Source organism: Labrus bergylta, chromosome 4 (genome assembly GCF_963930695.1).
Source record: "Labrus bergylta chromosome 4, fLabBer1.1, whole genome shotgun sequence".
NCBI classification, from domain to species: domain Eukaryota; kingdom Metazoa; phylum Chordata; class Actinopteri; order Labriformes; family Labridae; genus Labrus; species Labrus bergylta.
The window spans coordinates 13,523,488-13,543,503 of record NC_089198.1 but is presented as its reverse complement, the minus strand read 5'-3'; the positions used below and the strand labels follow the sequence as shown (position 1 = coordinate 13,543,503).

Sequence of the window (20,016 nt, the reverse complement as noted above, 5' to 3'; positions counted from 1 at the left end):
CCGAGGGGAATTCAAAGCATCCAGTAGCTGTTTACAAAAGACATGCACGACATGAAACATCCGTTACAAATAAACAAACAACCGCTGTCCCCCCTCCCATACATATATATTAACCCGAGACAAAGATTTAAGTAAGCCCCTACATGAAATAAAGTTAAACCTGTGCAATTAAAAATAGACTAAATAAACAATTACATAACCCCGTTCAGGAATAAAAACATATGTATATGTGTAATTTAAGTGGAACCTAACTGTTAAAGGGACATTGGAAAAATTAGACCTGTGCATAAAAATAAATAAAAGTGTAGACCTTCTGAAGTTTGGAAAAAAAATGAAAGTTTAGTCCAGAGTTTGCTTTTCTCCTGCCATACCAGTGAGGTGTTGTACAGCTGACTCTCATTACTTGAATGAGAGTCTTTACAGTACTTTACAGCAAGACACATGCATGAATATTACCATTAACTCAAGAATTAAGGCCTATAGTAAAAAAATATATATATATATTTTCAGCTGTCAGTCATTATAAATCAGTTAAGTCCTAATTCAATTTCAAAACACACACACATTTTCATGTCCTAGTTCACGTGTATGATATCAGCGATATGTTGCATCACTGAGATATTGTCGGATCCTTTTGTTGCAGGGCGGTGCTTTCTTCCTCATATTAACCATTTGTCCCAGTGTGTTTGTTCGCTCCAGTAAGGTTTGATGGGCGCGCTGTGGACCACCCCTCACTGCGGTGCCGTAGTGAAGGATAAATATATCCCCCTCCCCCTCCTCCTCCTCCTCCACCTCCTCCTCCTTTCGTTGAGTCCGCAACATCCCGACTGGCCGAGGCTGGTGATCGTAAGGAGCGGTAGCGACAAAAGACGGATGAATTAGAAAACCACGGCCAGCCCTCTTTTCTTTCATTTATTCCTGTAGAGAAGAGTCGGGCTGTAAACACTGCTGCTCATCTTGACAGTGTGAAGCGGATACAAGGTTAGTAAAAACAAATGTATTTAAAAAATAAAATAAATGTATAGGCTATATATAGGTTTAAACATAAAAGTGTGCAGAAACATCAATGTAAAAAAAACCTTTGTGTAACCAGCTCTGTGTGCATGGGCAGTGAAACAGTAATCCTCTATTTGTATGCAGGAGGCTTTGCTGGGGTCCTGCTTAGCCATGGTTACATCTAGGCATGGACAAGTTGTTAGTCCAACTCCTTTAACTTTCTGAGCCTGACACACACTCAAACCCCAACACACTCATCAAGGTGTAAGTGTAGCATATTGTTCTCACAGAAAACGAGCTGTCTATCTGTTTTGTTACTCTGATGAACCATTCTTGGTCATTCCAGTCAGGGCTAAATATTCTGTGAAGTGATTCCCCAGCGCCTCAGATCACATAGCACTGCAGCTGCCCTGCTGTACAGCAGACCAACTGCAAGAGCTATAATAGGAAGGAGAGGTAGGGTTGCGCAGCTGACGGTGCTGATTCCTCTGCAGTCCTATTTAAGTCACTGCCCTGTGGATCCTAAAGGCTTATTAGTGAAATGCCACCTCTTTCAAACACCTCTGTCCGTCTCTGCCATGAGGAACCTGTTCTAAATTGTAGGTGTTGTTCCATTTGGCTTGAGAAAGTGTTGCATGTAAAAACCCCACAGTGACATAAGCCTCAAAACCTTTTATGTTTTGTTGTGAAAATCAAGGTCTGAAACATGAGTCACATTATTATACCATAGCCCACACACTCTTAATGCAAAGCATGTTGGGAATGCCTTCACCGTAATGTCTCGGATTCAATTAAAGAAACATTTTCCTCTCAATCAATCGAATCTGAACATCATCCTCTAAACACAGGTTCAACCAAGCTTGATAAACACACAAAAAAACCAACATATTTTTGATCTTTCATATCTGGTTCCAAATGTTTTTTTTTCTTTGCTGTTTGCCTTCAGTCATGTCGGATAACATGCAGCTGATTGCTTTTTTTTTACCCATTAGGCTTCCAGTGTGCAGATTCACCATGGGGATCAAGGCTGCCCTCCCCAGATATGAGCTGTATCTCTACAGAGTCGTTCTCGTCGGGGCCTTGATATGGGCAGGCAGTTGGATACTCGAGGCTTCAAGTGGTGAGTGCTCGACATGTCAAGAATTGTCCAAAGCACATGCCACACTGTTGATGTAACTCAGTTTAAAATCGATAACGAAATGCTGGAATGTAATCCACTTGTATCCATCAAAGTCAGGTTGAATGATGCTTTTTGGGCAGCTGCTCCGGAGCTGTATCTACTTTTATGAACAGAAAAACACTCCAGGAAACACTTCTAATTCAAATAAAACTTAACATGTAGAGACAAGAACTTATTACACAAGTGTCATGCCACACTCTGCTCTATTTAACCTAAAACTGCTCTGAGCAGATCACATTTAGCTGATTAAAAGAGACACCACCACCCTGAGGAATTCCTGCATATTCATATTAGTATGAGGACCGTTTAAAGACGCTCTAATTAGATTGTAATTATTTTTATGATAGAGATTTCTCAGTCTACAACTCAGAGACACTGACCCAATGTGTGCATGTCTCCACACAATAAAACGTTGAAACTGTCCTCCTAACTCACTGATTTGAATGCTCTGAGTGTAATCCAGTGAGTGGTACAGTCTGTCACTGTCTGAGCACAGAGGTTTTCAGGACCGTGTTGTTGTCGGTCACTGTTCTGTCCTGATTGTCTTTCTTCAGGAGTTACTCTCTGTGTCTTGAAATGTCCATTTTTGGACGCTCAGTCTTGGGGCTTTAATGCTGCTCAGGTCTTGCACGCTACAGTAGCTCTGTAATAGAAGCCTGGCTGCGCTCCAAGGAGTAAGAGGCTTTCTCTGACCGACCCTCACATTTTTATTTCCTTTTTCACGGCTATTAGTGTGATCAGGCAGAGCAGGAGGAAGTACTATAAGAGGGTGTGGCGATATCTTTTGTTGTAGTGTGTTTAATATTGTTATTTCCAGCCGTTCTGTTTGAGTGTTTCATTCAGGGTAAAGAGTGAACTAATCTCCTAAAACCAGGTGAGGAAAGTGTGAGTGTAGTTGTGTCAGCGTCCAAAATAGAAACACTTCACTATGAGTACTTTATGTAATATTTGAAATGATCAAAATGGGTTGAATGAGCTCTAACACCTTTAAATCCCTCAGAATAATCCAACAATTACACCAAAGATGTTCACATTTGACCCTAAAAAATTGAAGCTGCGATAAATCTTAGTGAAAAAGAACTCAACCTTGAACCATATATGGTCAGTCATTATTGAATTAATGTTTTTGAAGTGCACGGTTTATTATGTTTTGTTTGATAAATATAATGTTTTTTATTTCATTCAGAGAGTGTAAACAGAAAGGCCTTCAAGGAAAGCGTGAAACCAGGATGGCATTACTTTGGCAGGAAAATGGTAAGTTTGCTCATAAATAATCCTTCAACATATCTCGTTGTGTTCTATAAATGGACTTACAGATGCGAACACAGAGTGTTTGTTATTAATGCATCTTTTGTTTTTTGCCCCACAGGATGTTGCGGACTTTGAGTGGATGATGTGGTTCTCTACTTTCCGTAACCACATCCTTTTTGCTCTCGCCGGTCACGTTATCTTTGCCAAGATATTCACCCTGATAGCTCCAAAGGTGCGTGCATGAGTGTGCATGTCCATGAGCTAGCACGGTAATCTGAGTGCATACAGGTAAAACTGCATGTCTGCTACAATGTGTAACTGTGTCTATTCAATATTTATGTATTATCTGTGAGTGATGTGTGCATGTGTTTGAGCTTTAACACACATTTTGCAAAAGACAAGGACGAACATGGAATTTCCTTTCATATGTGGAAGGCAAAAATGCAATGTACTGCTGTGAACACAAAGCCCTGGACTGGTATTCTTCTCAGTCTGATTCAATGTCAGTCTTTCCTTTTCTGCTGAAACCAAAATCACTTGTTGTTCTTTTACCCTAAAACCTATCATACTGTTGCCTTGCTGCATGAGCATGACTTCCGTTCTGTGTAGAGAGAACCAGTCAATCCTTCATGTAAATATTTTGACATTTTTAAAACAATTCAGTATGTTTTAAACATGTTTTCTGTCTTGTTTCATGCGTACAATGAAGATTGGTATAGAAGGATGTAAGGTAACATTAATAAACTTGTGAATTTTATACCATTTGTCACGTGTTTCATTTAATCCTTCATCAAAAACATAAATGGATAATATCGTATTTTACTAACAGACACAATGTAATCATTCCATCCTGATGATTTTCTATTGTGGTGTGTGTGTTCTTGAACTAACAGCACTCTTCATGTGTGTGGGATTATACATGATGAATAGTAGAGGCATCATGAGCTCACACTGACGCTGGCTCCTCTTTCCCCACAGCACAGATCCTTGATCTTTGGTGTGTATGGGGGTTTGGCGGTCCTGGTGACGATGGGCTGGACCTTCATAGCTCTGGTTCTGTCTCACTGCATCATCCTCTACAGTGTCGCTCTGGTCAAGAGCAAGTGGTTGAGCTTTGCGGCCGGCCTGGCCACACTAGCCTCCATCAAGCTGGAGCCTTATAACTCCTGGCAGGTGAGTACTTGTAGAAGTGTCTGTTTTAGGGTCTTATGAACTTTAAAGACCAGGAGGATGCTTTTAAAGGCAATTCTGCGCCAAGGAGGTTACCATTAGAAAATGATATAATTGATACAATGCAGAAAGACCAGTGAATAAGACAATGCAGTAAAGTGCAAAGGTTTGGACAGTCAAAAGTAAAAAAAAACATCCTGCTGAAAAACCATCATAACATTCAGTTAGAGTTTAAACTGTAGACATATAGCAATCATTCAATTACATTTGTATCTGTTGTTATTACATATATAACTTCTATCTGTTATTGATGTATCTGATTGGCTCTACTTAACCCCCCCCCAAAGAAACCTTTACGTTATTAATGTAGAATTAGTCCTTACAGCTATTTGACAATATTTACCAAAGCGCTTTCATCTCCCTCATCAGCTTTACTTAACTTCTATTTAACAGACACTTTAAAGGACCCTGAATGTGTTGAGGAGTGACATCACTGACTGCCATGAGGGGTAATTTTTATATTACAGCAGCACTAGAGACAGGCTGAGACATGAACCTTCTTACTTTTAAAAATGAAATACTGTAAATAAAAAGAAAACAGACTGGAAAGGTTTAAACTAATATTATGTTATATCGGCGAGAATAAAAAATACCTTTGATTAAATGAAAAAGGTGCAAATATGTACAAAAATTAATACATGTATACATAGTATGTCAATTTTAAGCTTCAAAAGCACTGAGACCACCAGCATTAAGACTGATTATTTTAATACCTGAAACCTCTGCTCTGTAGGTGTCAGATGAGGAGATTAAAGGATGAAACAGCCTTTTATTTGAACAGTTTCCTCAGATAAGATTCTCAAATAGTCAAACATTTGACTGTTATATTAAATTAGGATTTAATTAGTTAAAAAACGCTACTTATAAATGTACAGGACGAAATCAACGAAGAGGTGAAAGGTACCTCCTTGTCCAAATGGGTTGCTAAATCGACACAAACAGAGAGTTCAGAAAGTGGAAAAAAAAACAGGAAGTTTGATGTTAAACTAATAACGACTACATTAGCCTTAATACAATGTTATCATATTGTGATATTATTTTCTATGTAAAGTGTTGCTCCTACCTCTCTTGGAATGAGGCTAATGGTTATATATCCTATAGAAGATGGTGCAGGTGTGTTATTTAAAGTGCTTGATTTGCTATGCAACAGCCATACTGATTGACGGTGATACTACTGAAGAGACATCGTCCATATTCATAATGATGATGTTTGAGCCTCAGAATAACTCTCACCTCCTTTTCAGGAATCCTTAGTGACCGGCTCCTTTGACCTGCAAGACATCCTGTTTTACGGAGGCTGTGGCTTCAGCATCATGCGCTGTATGAGCTTCGCTTTAGAGAACTGTGAGAAGAAGGACGGAAACTACACTTTCTGTGACCTGCTGAAATACAACTTCTACCTCCCCTTCTTCTTCTTTGGACCCATCATGACCTTCGATAAGTATCATGTCCAGGTGAGGGTTTAAGATTCATCTGAAAATGTTGATTGACGAGAGGAAAGAATTAAAGTGAGCGAAATGTGAGCAGCCATGTCAAGTTTGACAATATCACTTCAAGAAATATATTTTTTCTGGGACGGTAACAGTAAAAAAAACTATTTAAAAACAACAACAATGGCTTGTCGAGTGAAAACTTTTGATTCCACAGGCGAACAACACCCAGCTGACGCGTAAGGAGAGAGAGATGTGGAACATCACCACCAAGGCTTTGTTGCATCTTGGAGGGATTCTGGTGGTGGACGTCTTCTTCCACTACCTCTACATCCTGACAATCCCTACTGACATGAAGCTGGTTTCCAAGCTGTCCGACTGGTGTCTGGGTGAGTTTAACCAACTGTGTGTGAGAATAGTAAGTCTGGTACATATTTAGTTTTTACATATACGCATTTTTATCTTTTATAAGACAATTAAGAGACTATAAGGCTTTGACATTATCATTGTAGATCATTGAGTTTATTTTGCCAATTGGAAATTAAAAAAGATAAAGCCTAAAGATTAAAAAAAAGCCCAAACAAATTGATTGTGTCACATTTAACCTCCTTTTGGATACTTGGCTAAAAGCAGAGAAACATTTGGAATAGTGTAAATCGAGCCCGACTGATTTGGGATTTTCAAGACAAATGCTGATAGCATTTTTAAGAAGCCGGAGTAGCTCAGTCTGTAAGGATTCAGGTCACAAACTGGACGGTCGCCGGATAAAGTACCAGTACGGACAAAGTATAGAATTAGACTTGGTTGGAGGTGCCAGTTCACTTCCCAGGCACTGGTGAAGTGCCCCTGTGCAAGGCACTAAACCCTTACTGCTCTGGGCACCAGTCCTGGTGCAGCCCCCTCACTCTGACATCTCTCTGCATATGCATGTCTAGGTCCTGTTTGTGCTTTCAAGCCTATGTGTATAGTGTATCTTACTATAACAGAGAGTATAGTTCAATTTCCCTCTGGATTACTAAAGTAAAATATGATTTTAGGAATTCAATATTTGAGCTGGAATAAATAGGACTTTTTGATGGGCATTGCATTTTTTGCATTGTGTGCAATTTTTGGATTCAAATAACAATGCAAAGGTTCACAGATGACAGCATTATATATGAATAATTTTATCAAAGAATAATGAACATTATACACTATACATAAAAATGTCCAACATTTCTAGTGCTATCCTCCATCTGCTCAGCTGGGATTCTCTGCATACACGTCCCATTTATTTAATAAACTTTATAAATCACCCTAACCATTGCTTTCTATTTTATTCTAACTAATATATATATATATATATATATATATATATATATATATATTTATTTATTTGTTGGCCAATATCTACTGTTAATATCTGTGAGGTGATATATCAGTCAGATTCTTGTTAACCACCCACATTGAAACTTTTACCAAAAAAAAAAAACATGTCATTAAACTTTGCAACTGTCAACATGTGGCCGTGAACTTTCTAACATTCAATATTTACCAAAAGGCTTACTGCATCACTTTCACCTGACATTTACTATTTATACAAACTGCCACTGTACAGCCTTTTGTTTCCATGTGTTCCTTTGCAGCTGGTTTGGCTTATTCCAACCTGGTGTATGACTGGGTGAAAGCAGCCATGATGTTTGGAGTCATCAACACCGTGTCTACACTGGATCACCTGGACCCTCCTCAGCCCCCCAAGTGTATCACCAAGCTCTATGTCTTTGCTGAAACGTACGTGTAGTTTTCAGTCTTTTTATTTTTATCGTGTAGTTTCTTTGTTGACCATGTCAACCATAAAATTGAGATAAATTTTAACATTGAAAATGTCTGTTTTTTTAGGCACTTTGACAGAGGCATCAACGACTGGCTGTGCAAGTGAGTGTTTAGATCACATAGCATCTGTTTATGTCCTATACAGTGCATAGAAGCAAATGAAATATGAGTTGTCATTTTTGCAGGTATGTTTATGACTTCATCGGTGGGGACCACGATAAAATCTTTAAGGAGCTCCTGGCAACCATCTGCACCTTCGCCATCACCACTCTGTGGCTGGGCCCGTGTCAGCTGGTCTATATCTGGTCCTTCTTCAACTGCTTCGGCCTCAACTTTGAGTTGTGGGTTGCCAAGTTCTTCTCCCTGCCTCCATTTTCTACCATAGAGGTGAGAGACACTGAGCTGAAGACCACTCTCTTTTCACACACTCTCATGCAGTATGTCATTCTGTGCCACATTACTTAACAAACACACTTCTGCGTTATATTAAGGGTGCAATGGGTGAAGCCATGTCGCGCAGGATCCGAGGTGTGTTCAATGCGGCCAACTTCTGGGCCATCGTCCTCTACAATGTTCTCGCTCTGAACAGTTTGGAGTTTGCCAAACTGGTGGGAAGACGGCTGATTTTCAAAGGTAGGAAACATGAAGAGCATATTATGAAAGTACAACTAAGGCTTCTTGTCACTTCTAGTTTAAGCAAGAGCAAAACAGCCAACATCAAAAGAAACAGAATCTCAGGGCGCCCCATCCTCCTGATATCACATACACAACAACACAAACACAGCATCCTCTTTTGATGGTTTCTTTCACAGAGAATAAAAGAATCTTAATCAGAGAGAGAACTGACATGATGTCCCTTTAAAATCCTACTTGTCTAATGCTCTTTCTTCTCCTTTTCCTCTCTCTTCTTTTCTGCGTTTCACTCCCAGGTTTCCCTCTGTCCACCCTCTCAGTGTTACTCGTGACCTACTGTGGCGTGCAGGTGGTGAAGGAGAGTGAGAGACAACAAGCCCTGCTGGAGGAGCCGGAGCCCGTGAAGCCAGAAGACGGAGGCAAAGAAAAAGCCGAGTAAACAGACAGAGAAAGCGGACTTTCACTGACTTCACGGTCGACAGCCCCTCCCTCACATTGCTCCGTCCTCGGCCTTGCGAACCACACCGAATCTGACTGTAACATTCAGTCGACATCTATAATGTTCACAAGCCTGTTTTTGCTTTTGTTTGTCAGAAGCGAGGCAATGTTTTGAACTGTGAAAAGAAATCCTCAAGTGCACTTGCTGTAGACAATCACCACGTCCTTTGGCACAAACCAACCGAATGTGCATTTTGTATTTTATCTCAACTAAAAATTGTTTAACTAAAGGAAGGCCTGCCTAACATGAATGAGGCTAAACATAAAAGTAAATTTAAGGACATGCAGTATTGTAAAGGAACAACTACTTTGCTCTGTGTGGTTGTTTCCTGTGATCAGTTTCAGTTTTTTCTTAGACCCTTTTTTTAATCATATTCTGAGTGACAGGATTTTTCTTCTGTCAGACAGTGTCTTAATTTGCCTTACACACATTACATCCCAATCTACATGATGTTAACAACACTGAAAGGGTTCAAAACTTTAAGAATCTTAAAGTCAGGGACACATGAGTGCTATGAAGACAATAAAAGTTTGGTGCTGCAAGTGTACAGTATATTTACTCTACTGTCACCTAGCTAATATACAAGTCATTATGTCAAGGAGAGTCTATTTTAGAGGGGATTAAGAATGTACTGGACCTCCTAGGATTGCGAAAGATTGAATGTAGTTCAACCGTCTTGACAGCTTTACTGTACAAAATAAGATTTGCTGTTTGTGTGACATTTGGTCATGTCTTCCTCCACCCTCTTTCACATGATCCAGGCCCTCTGTCGCTGTGAAAGGCGATCGGCCCACTCAGACTCCTCCTGCCTGTCACTAAAAGCTGCTGTGTGCCCTCAGTGCAGAAGGCTGAGAGAGGACCTGAATGCACAGACTACTACCTTTTATTCTTTGTAGGGTATTATGAAAGGGTGTTTAATTTAAAGATTAAAGATGTTACTTTAAACACGTTTTTTTCCTTCATCACAAAGTTTACAAGTTAAGCTCTAAGTTTCCTTTGTGTCAGTATGTTTTATTCTGGTAAGCATGTCTTCATTAAAACATTTCAAAAATCTCTTTTGGTTTAAATGGATTGAAATGCATTAATCAGTTAATAAACACTGTATTGGATTTAATTTGTACTATAATGAGACATTTTCTTCTTTCACCACTAGATGGCCAAGTTTGATCAAAATTGTAGTTCACGTGAAAATATACATCCCTGCAAACCAGGCCCCATCTGCTTTCACTTGATCTGTCTCATGACACGCTTTCTTAAGGAACTCGATCGTCATCTTCCTCATCTGTTAACTAACAATTAACAATAGTTGTATTCCCTTAAGCTGCTCCAGTGTCAGGGTGCTGCTGTTGGAAAGATCGTTTTCACATTGTCATGGTTTACAGGGACACTTCACTTGAGCAGAGCCATTGTTAATACCATCAGAAGTATGGAATGCCAGGACCCTCTATCTCTCCATAATTCCCTTTTTTTCTCTTTTCTCTATCCACTGTCCTAACTCTCTATTAAAGACACAAAAAGCCCAAAGATAAATCATTTAAAAAAAAAGATGTATGGAAAGCCGATTGAACATTTAATAGATATCCTTGATATCAAAGCTCAGTTTCTTGTACTAGTGAGGTCTTTGACTGCACTAGTTTACTAGTAGAACGCTAAAAGATTTACTAGTAAACAAGTAGAGAGCAAAAGTTCCTACATGTTAACCAGTAAGGTGAAAAATACCTACTAGTTAACTGGTAAGATATATTTTGCGTCTACTAGTAAACCAAAACCAAAAATGTTCGCTAGTTAACTAATAGTTGAACTAGTTTGACTCAGTCTAACCTTACTTTTTAACTAGAGAGGTTCAAAATGTTTACTAGTTAACAGGTAGATATTTTTCACCTTACTAGTTAACATGTATGAATTTTTGTTGTCTACTAGTTTACTAGTAAATCTTTTAGCGTTTTAATAGTAAACTAGTGCAGTCAAAGACCTCACTAGTACAGGAAACTGAGCTTTGATATCAAGGATAGCTATTAAATGTTCAATCGGCCTTCCATACAGCAGTGTTGGGAGTAACACGTTACCTAGTAACGCATTACTGTTACTCTACTATTTGCAGTAACTAGCAGTGGATCTTAATTTTAAAATTCGAAAACAATGTTTCAATTACAGAAAAATAAAAGAACTTGTTACACTTTACGGAATAGCTGACTACTAAGATTGATGTTTATCAATATCCGATGTTACGCTAACGCCAGAGTGGTATCCTGGGAGAAAGAATGTAGCAGCAGTTATCACACACAATGGCTGATGATCATTAAGGCATGAGCTTTCTCTCTCCGGCATACCACAATGTTTTTCCTTCTCAAGATAAAGGACAAGAATATAGTGGTGGGTTATTGTCTAACTCTAAACTCATGAAGCACTGATTCAAACAACACACTCAATCTAAACTAGCTGTCAGAGAGCTCGGCGCTGTGAACACTGGTGACCAAGGGTCAGCTCATGTTAACCCCACAGACCAAGGGGCAGCCACTCCATACAAACCGACAAGGCTTGATTTAAAATCATCCCCAGCACGACGATCTGTAAGCCAAAAATCTAATTAGCAAAATACCTACATATTACACAAACAACATACAGCATATTGCACATTACTCATATTGCACAAGATCCAAATGAAATACAACATAATCAGTGAAAAGATAAGAATATCAAGACGCTATTGCACAACCCATACCCCTCTTGAGAAATAATGATCTACATCACATGTCAGAGTTGGAAGTAAAAGAGAAGAATACTCTCTGTGTCTGTATGAAGCAAAGTGGTGGACGTAATCTGACAACAGTTTTGATTCCTAACCCTGGATAGGACTTGTGTTTTTCATTTCATTTCAAGTTTTCAAGCCTTGTGATTGACTGTCGACCTGCCCAGGGTGTACTCCTGCAACCCACGACAACTGCGATCTGCTCCACTTAACCTCAAAAGGGGGTAGCGGTAAAGATAATGGATGGATGGATTTCAAAATTGTCAGCCAACGGGTGTAACTGTTGTTTACAGCTACCTGTTGAATACTGGTACGGTTACTTGAGATCTCGAGAAATTAACTCGTTATCGTGGGAAAACCAGTGTTGTTATCTCAGGATAATTATGTAAATAAACAAAAAAATAAAAATGGATGTCTTTACACTTAAGGCTTCCTAATGTATCATATTTTTTATTTATTTCACAGGGTTTAAAATTACTGATGAGGACAATTTGTCTGGTTATCTGAATTTTTTATTTTCATTACAAACCACTTTGTTTGTAACTGGTGTTATTATTTAAACAACTACAGAATAAATACTATTTATATTGTAGTTTTGATTAAATTTTTTGGAATTTATTTTGCCATTGTCCTTTTCTCTGGGAGTCTCTAGTGATGTAAATGGAAGGAACATTATGCATAAATGAAGAGTGAGTTATATCTAGTGAAATGTGTCAGCGTCTGTGTCTGAACCTGATGAAGGTTCATGACGATGTTGTGACTAAACAATACTATCAAGTGTTGTGACCATGCCTGGTGCGTTTAAAACATGAGTTTGTGCCTATTTCTGGTTTCAGGAGGGATTCATTATGTAACATGCTAATCTTCCAGGAACTACAGTTGCCGATAAACAGTAAACACTGCCCTGTACTGCTAACAATAAATGCACTGTTATTAAATGCTCAGTGTCCATGTAGCCATTTTATTCACTTTAAATATGTCAGTTGAGTTTTTTCCCCAAACATTTTTTTTTTTTTTACATTTTTCAAATGGTATAACAGTTATAAAAACATGTTAAATGACGCAACTAAAATAACGAATGTCTACCATTACAAAAGAAAAACAGACAGATACTAAGAGGGAAACAAAACAAGAGATAAAAACCCTATTTCCTGGTTATGCTTATTTCAAGGTTCATCTTCCAGAGTATATATGTTAGTGTTTGATCACAGAGACAAAATGTGTTAAATACCAAAGCTTTATGTCAGGCTTCCTGTTGAGTTGTGTCCCCCCCCCCCCCCCCCCCCCCCCCCCGCTTAGTCACTCAGCTGTTTGTGGGGGTCTGTGTGCTGCAGTCAGGATCCACCTCTTTGTGAGGGTCCTGTCTATAAATACCCCTGACTTACAGAGTGACTGACAGCCTTGGACAGCTGCAGCCACCAGCCAGCCAACCCGTGTGGACCATCCCTGGCCATCTGAGACGCCCTGTGAGCGCTTACAGTCCTGCGCTGTAGTGAGTAAGACGGGAGCCCAACCAGGACCAAGAGAATCGGACAAGATGGCTGCCCTGACTATAGACCCGGTGGAGCAGCCTCGGATGTACCAACAGACCCTGCTTCAGGACGGACTGTGTGACCTCTTAGAGAATGACAAGTTTGTGGACTGTGTTCTCAAAATCCAGGACAAGGAATATCCCTGCCATCGCTTGGTTCTGGCAGCCAGCAGCCCCTTCTTCAAGGCCATGTTTCTGTCTGACCTGGAGGAGAGCAAGAAGAGGGAGATTGTCCTGAAAGATGTAGAACCAGGAGTAATGGGGATGATCCTGCGCTACTTGTACACATCTGACATTAGTCTAACAGAGCAGAATGTGCAGGATATATTCATGGTTGCTAACATGTACCAGATCCCCTCCATCTTCTCCGTGTGCGTGTCCTACCTCCAGGAGAAGCTTGTTCTGGGGAACTGCTTGGCGATCTTCAGATTGGGACTCCTTCTGGACTGTCCCCGGCTCACTCTGCCTGCTCGGGAGTTCATCTGCGAACGCTACCAGGTTGTCGCCAGGGACCAGGACTTCCTGCAGCTGGGCCCAAGCGAGCTGGCCATCATCATCACCTCAGACGCCCTCAACGTGGAACGAGAGGAGCAGGTGTTTGAGACCGTGATGGATTGGGTCAAACACGACGAGACAAACCGAGTCAAAGAACTGCCTGAGCTGCTGCACTGCGTACGCTTCAGACTCATACCTCTGGATTACTTCAAAGAGAAAGTAGAGCGTCATCAGTATATACAGTTCAGCCAGGAGCTCAAGAAGGACCTTGATCTCGTCAAGGATGCCTACAAAGGGCGTCTCCCGAAGCCAAGGAAGCAGAGCAGTGACAGGGCTAAAGGGGGGGAAGGAAGTGAAGAGGAAGACGAGGAAGAGGATAAGGAGGAGGAGGAAGGGTACCTGCCGGGGATACTCAACAACAACCCTCGCTTTGGGATGTTTGAATTAGACTTAATACTGATGATTAGTGACACGGGGACTGTGGCCTATGACCCAGTCGGGAATGAATGCTTTGTGGTATCAGAGTCGACAGAAATCCCCAAGAACCACTGCAGCCTGTCGACCGAGCAGAACCAGGTGTTTGTTGTTGGAGGACTTCTCTTCAACGAGGAGGACAAAGATGAACCCTTCACCTCTTACTTCCTACAGGTAGGTCAAAATGTTTCTTTCAATTTATCACTAAGTGAGAAATGCTTTAAACCTGCTTCCAAATTTTCTCGCCCATGAATCCTCACAACGTCTTGCTTTGTTCCCCAGTTTGACCCGGTGAGTTCGGAATGGTTGGGGATGCCGTCACAGCCGAGCCCTCGCTGTCTGTTTGGGCTGACTGAAGCTGAAAACTCTATCTTTGTTGTTGGAGGAAAGGAGCTGAAGGATGGGGAACACGTCCTGGACTCAGTTATGATCTACGACAGACAGTAAGCCCTGAATATATGACACGTTTTTACTTTATGGGATGGGTTTTACTTAAAAGTTTCAGGCCCTTTCACATTAAAAGCATTGATAGTATTTACATGATATTACATTTATTTATTTGAAATGCTTCATGAAAGAAGTTTTTTTCCAGACTTTGGATTTAAATGTATTTTAATTTGTTATAAGGTGCATCTTTTGCCTACTGTTTACCTTAATCATTCTTTGAAATCTGAAAATTCAAAATAAACAAATCTTGAGTTATGTGGTGTCCTTTGGGAAATGGGTCTACAGAGTCACCTTCATCATCTAAAGGGTCGTTAATAATTTATCCTACTTTCTGTAACAGGTCATTCAAATGGGGAGAGTCGGACCCTTTGCCTTATGAAGTTTACGGACATGGAACCGTATCACACAAAGGTCTAATCTATGTCATTGGAGGAAAGTCTAAAAGCAAGTACGTTTCACTCTTAATCTACAAACTGTATATTATTTTACCATCTGTAAATGGACTTCAGGGCTTCATTTATACAATATGACTACTGTTACAAGTTTCCCAATTTACCTGTGCAGTATAACAAACCAAAACCTTTACATATGATGTTTTAGTTTGCTCTGTTACTCCTTTTGAAAACAACAGGTACCATTTGGATTTCACAAAGCTTGAGATTCATTTAATTAGTCAGTATTAAAGGTGTACTCAAGTGATTCAGTACCACACTTCTGTAAAGATGTGGAACTAAAATCAAGGCAGCAGGAGCCGATGTATGCTGACTTTAATTCAGTCTTTATGAAGCATAATCCAGAAACACCAGGCCCTACATTTTTCATAAAGCAGCTGCATCTTTTGTGACACCCTTTCTGTCTCCTAAATGCTCATATCTTTCATTAAACTACAAAACTCTAATTTTATGATTCAGGCTTCTGGATGAAAATAAATAATAGTTTCATGTCCAAGCAAACCTGTGCAGCAAAATTATTCTGAGCATTTTAATTATTCTTTACAAGTCATGCATTCATAGCTGTAGTTTATATGCTGGCTCTATCGGACACTGGTGGATCTTTAGGCACACAATGCCCTCTCGTTCCATTTAAAGCTCCTGTGAGGAACTTTCTGCTTGTGTTATTATGGCGTCCCCTGTTGACAAAGTGGTAAATCTTATCTCTGTAATTTTTTACGTGATTAGTGTTTTTAACGCACACAAAAAATCTCATCCTTCTGTTGTATCGTATCACTCTTTGAGAATCTTTACCGTAGAAAAGTGGTCAAAAGTCTGTATCAACATCACCTTGTCTGACACCTAGCTTTCTTACTGTGGTTTTAAGCATCTATAAAAATTTTGAAAAGATCAGTCTTGTCTCTGATGGTCTTGTTGTAAGTTATAGGGCATTATTAAAGATGTCAGCCTGTTTCATAATCAGCTGAAAACTTATTTTACTTTATTTATATAGTTGATCTTTAGAGCTCCTTTGCAGAATTTTTTACTGGTTATGAAATTAAATGAAATTAACACTGATGTCTCCTATGCGACGTATATAAGCAAACGTGACCCTCTGCAACAACATTGATCTTTTTCATGTTGTTTTTATTTAAGCCTGAAACTGATGACACAGGGCTGGTGTCAGGCAAACAATTAACAGCATGCTGAAAGAACAGCCTCTTCTTTTTACTCTCTTGTTTTTACAGAGATTCTTAATAAATTTTGAATTTGAAAGTTAAAGAGTAAAAAGTCTGAGATTTACTTTATTTTTTAAAAAGACACTACTTATGCCTGCACAGGACATAAGAGGTACAGCTTTGTCCACTGCGGGCACCAAAATGATTGCAAACAGGAAGTTCTTTAAAAGAGCAAAAAGAAAAGTTGTGTTAATAATTTGTTCCTGATGGATTTGGAGTCTGAGCAGTCCTTGTGACTTGTTAACTTTGTTTATTATTTTTTTTGTAGGAAATGCATGAAGAGAATGTGTGTCTACAACCCAACTAAGTTTGAGTGGAAGGACCTTGCTCCTCTGAAGACGGCTCGCTCTCTGTTTGGGATCACGGTCCATGACGATCAGATCTTTGTGATGACGGGGGTCACAGACTCCGGTCTCACCAGCTCTGTGGAGGTTTATGACATCGCCACCAACAAGTGAGTATATGTTTTTTTTTATATGAGCCACTTTATGTCCATGTTATGAGGTGAAGCATCTGTCCCAAGTGTGAACAACAGATCATAAAACAGCACTCATTGTCCTGTGTGGGTGTCAATCAACAATACAGTAGTAGATTTAACACCATCATCACTTCTGTGTGTGTGTGTGTGTGTGTGTGTGTGTGTGTGAGTGTGTGTGTGTGTGTGTGTGTGTGTGTGTGTGTGTGTGTGTGTGTGTGTGTGATTGTCCTCTTGTACTCCAGGTGGTCTGAGTTCACAGAGTTCCCTCAGGAGCGCAGTTCCCTCAGTCTGATCTCGATGGGAGGTTTTCTGTACGCTCTGGGGGGTTTTGCCATGATGCCCAGTGAGACCAGCGAGAAGCCCGTCCCCACAGAGATGACCGACATCTGGAGGTACAACCACCTACATTCACTTGATATGAATTATGAGGAATTATAATGGGATCAAAATGACTGAAATATGAGAGTAGCCCCCAAATCTTGACTTTCTTTAATATTACACTGTTCATAATCAATAGGTGGTAAACAAGAGATCTTTTGGCTGTTTTTAGCTTAACTGAAAGATTTTACCCAACATATATATTACTACCCCCATGCAGGGGTGTGGGACTGTCCCAACTGGGGTGCTGGCTTATGCAGGGATGGAACAAAACATTTGTATTTTTAATAAAACAAATTAGTATAAAGCATAAACTCTTTCTTTGTCCTCTAGTCATATCTACATTAACTACATCAAAAAGATGATGTCATCCTTGGTATTTTTTATTCATTTCAAAAGTAACACAATAGAGGGGCAACACATATAGATCGTCTTTGCTTAATTCTTTAGGAAGATGTTCATCAAAAGTCACAATTTTAACTTCTGACATATAAATGTCACATTCAAATGAGAAGCAAGCTACAAGCAGCCTGTTGATACACGGCCCATATATTTTATTTCCCCGCCTCTGGCTCCAGGGGTGACGAATCAGATTTCAAGGCCCTGCTCCATTTATTCATCAGTTACAATATAATAACATACAGACTTGGATAAATAAATATGTCATAGAGTTTAAGACCAAATTAACCGATTACACCTGATAGAATAAAAAAAAAAACATGCATTGATGAATCCCCTTAAAAATGAACCACTTACTGACAGACAGGCGTGACCAAAGCCTCACATAGCTTATTTGTCTGTGTAATGGAGCTCTTTTCATGTTCACACGAGCATCGCATGTGTATTAATCAGCTGCTGAAAATAGACCCACAAAAATAAATCGTTTTCTCCTGTGTGTACCTGATCCACACTGCCCACTGCCCACTGTGAATCACTGAGTCTGTTTGAAAATAAACCTGAAGTTTCTGTGACTTGTTTCAAACGTTTGTGTCTTTATAGTGAACACAAACCAGTGCATTGTTAGTTTTGGTCTTTTCGTGAGATCTGTTGCCAAATGAGGAAACTAAAGAACAACAGTAGACTTACAATAGAATTAAAAAAAAGGCCACACACGCCCCTACAAGATCAGTGCATTACGTTATAATAACATCTCTACCTACATGAATAGCTTGCAATAAAGTCATCAATTCACAAAGAAGGTATAGAATAATGACAAAAGTTGTTCCTGTAAAAAAAAAAGTAACTTCACCTTGTAGTAAAATAAAAAACAAGCAGCAGTCAGTCCCTTTTGTCTTCCAACAAAATTAACTTTTACCTGAAAAAAATAATCAAAACATTTTTCATAAATAACTAAGAAAGATCATCGTATTGCGACATAAGCCCTTTATTTAGAATAATGTAAAACCATGTGTTTCATTAGGTTACATTAATGTTATCACAACATTAAAGGCAACGTAATATACAAAATACACTTTACCAAGGTTTCAGAACACTTATAAGTGTCCCTAGTCTGTCTGAACCCCCCAATGATGAGAAAAGTCCATCCTCTCCGTCTTTTCCCTGTTCCACTTTTCAGAAAATGTGTGCTCAAACAGGCTGTTCTGAGATTTTCACTTCATGACATCACAAAGGGCAGTAACCCCTCCCCCAAGGTGGTTGACACTCCAACAGCTAGGTGTTTGTTTTTTGCCTTCTCACTGTAAACAATAGGACAGGGTGCAAGGTAGTCTGAGTCACCAAAGCCCTTCAAGAGGGGCGTGGCCGAACACAGCTGACCTGTATTTAAAGCTACAGACACGGATACAGTCTTTCCTGACCAGGGCTGAACTAAAAGGGGTTTAATAGGCATGATCAAATACAAGATTGGAGTTGAGATTTAGCAAGAAACTTCACAGAAATGTTTTTGAGAGCTCTGACACTTATTTAAACAGTTTGAAAATGAGAATAATATGCAAAAACCTTAAATCTGCTCCTCTGCGTTCAAGTTACATACAGTATTAGTATTAAGGTTGTGGTATTTTCCCATTAAATCACAGTCACAGCTGTTGTTTCTTATTAGTATTAAGTATTGAGCCATTGCTATGAAAAGTTGAAATCGATACTGTAAATCAGGGATATCATTATGCAACTAAAGCTAAATGTACAGTAGACATTCAAAGGGTGAAAAATAAACTTCAATAGAAATTGTTGAAATCGTTGTTCTTAAACTACCAGCCTTACTCCAACAGAAAAATGCCTTTCATGTCCTAATCTTTCTTGAAGTGCTTTGAGACTTGACTGTGTGTTCTCACCGTATTACATCAAATGGTGCTGTAAGGTTTAAACACACTGTCACATGTATGTTTCCCACAGGTATGATGAATCAGAGAAGAGCTGGAACGGGATTTTGCGAGAGATAAGCTACGCAGAGGGATCCACTATCCTGCCAGTGCGCCTCAACACTCTGCGTCTCACCAAGTTATAACTGAACTGTTGGTGCTGTACACCCAATGTTGTCACATGAGCAAGAACATGAGGGTACTCATTTTGGACATTGGCACAAACATTGGCTTTAGGTGCAAAAAATGTTTCAGGGCAACAACTATATGTGTGAGGAAGAGAAAGCGTTTCAAGTTGTTGTTTCTTATATTTACAGCAGGGGGAGACATATACGTGCTGAGTATGTAGGAGAGGTGACTGTATCCAGTTTGAATTTCACTCTAAATGTATTTTATAATAAAGCTAAAATGTTTCTTTGTAAATGTGTTTGTCTTTTCTTTTACAT

The 20,016-nt window shown here is 39.5% G+C and overlaps 2 protein-coding genes across 3 annotated transcripts; both read left to right on the top strand.

The window, feature by feature from the left end:
- Positions 1 to 796: 796 nt before the first annotated feature.
- hhatla (hedgehog acyltransferase like, a) lies at positions 797 to 10,084 on the top strand. Of its 2 annotated transcripts, XM_020649041.3 has the most exons (13): positions 797 to 981; positions 1,989 to 2,116; positions 3,363 to 3,430; positions 3,546 to 3,659; positions 4,137 to 4,157; positions 4,406 to 4,600; positions 5,902 to 6,111; positions 6,305 to 6,476; positions 7,713 to 7,857; positions 7,966 to 8,001; positions 8,085 to 8,286; positions 8,391 to 8,532; positions 8,829 to 10,084. In XM_020649041.3, exons 2-13 carry the CDS (start codon positions 2,011 to 2,013, stop codon positions 8,969 to 8,971), a joined length of 1,554 nt encoding a protein of 517 aa, XP_020504697.2. In that variant the 5' UTR covers positions 797 to 981; positions 1,989 to 2,010; the 3' UTR covers positions 8,972 to 10,084. The 2 variants fall into 2 exon arrangements, with proteins under 2 accessions (XP_020504697.2, XP_020504706.2); XM_020649050.3 differs by lacking the exon at positions 4,137 to 4,157.
- Positions 10,085 to 13,191: 3,107 nt separating this feature from the next.
- On the top strand, positions 13,192 to 19,993 carry LOC109997693 (kelch-like protein 40a). Its single transcript, XM_020652272.3, has 6 exons — positions 13,192 to 14,454; positions 14,563 to 14,723; positions 15,068 to 15,175; positions 16,665 to 16,850; positions 17,117 to 17,266; positions 19,605 to 19,993. Exons 1-6 carry the CDS (start codon positions 13,318 to 13,320, stop codon positions 19,714 to 19,716), a joined length of 1,854 nt encoding a protein of 617 aa, XP_020507928.2. The 5' UTR covers positions 13,192 to 13,317; the 3' UTR covers positions 19,717 to 19,993.
- The last annotated feature ends 23 nt before the right edge of the window (positions 19,994 to 20,016 follow it).

Coding starts and splice junctions, on each gene's coding strand:
- hhatla (XM_020649041.3), top strand. CDS start 2,011: ATGGGGATCAAGGCTGCCCTCCCCAGATATGAGCTGTATCTCTACAGA. Junction 7,858..7,965: donor CTCTATGTCTTTGCTGAAAC/GTACGTGTAGTT, acceptor CTGTTTTTTTAG/GCACTTTGACAGAGGCATCA. Junction 8,002..8,084: donor ATCAACGACTGGCTGTGCAA/GTGAGTGTTTAG, acceptor TCATTTTTGCAG/GTATGTTTATGACTTCATCG.
- LOC109997693 (XM_020652272.3), top strand. CDS start 13,318: ATGGCTGCCCTGACTATAGACCCGGTGGAGCAGCCTCGGATGTACCAA. Junction 14,724..15,067: donor GTTATGATCTACGACAGACA/GTAAGCCCTGAA, acceptor TTTCTGTAACAG/GTCATTCAAATGGGGAGAGT. Junction 16,851..17,116: donor TATGACATCGCCACCAACAA/GTGAGTATATGT, acceptor CTTGTACTCCAG/GTGGTCTGAGTTCACAGAGT.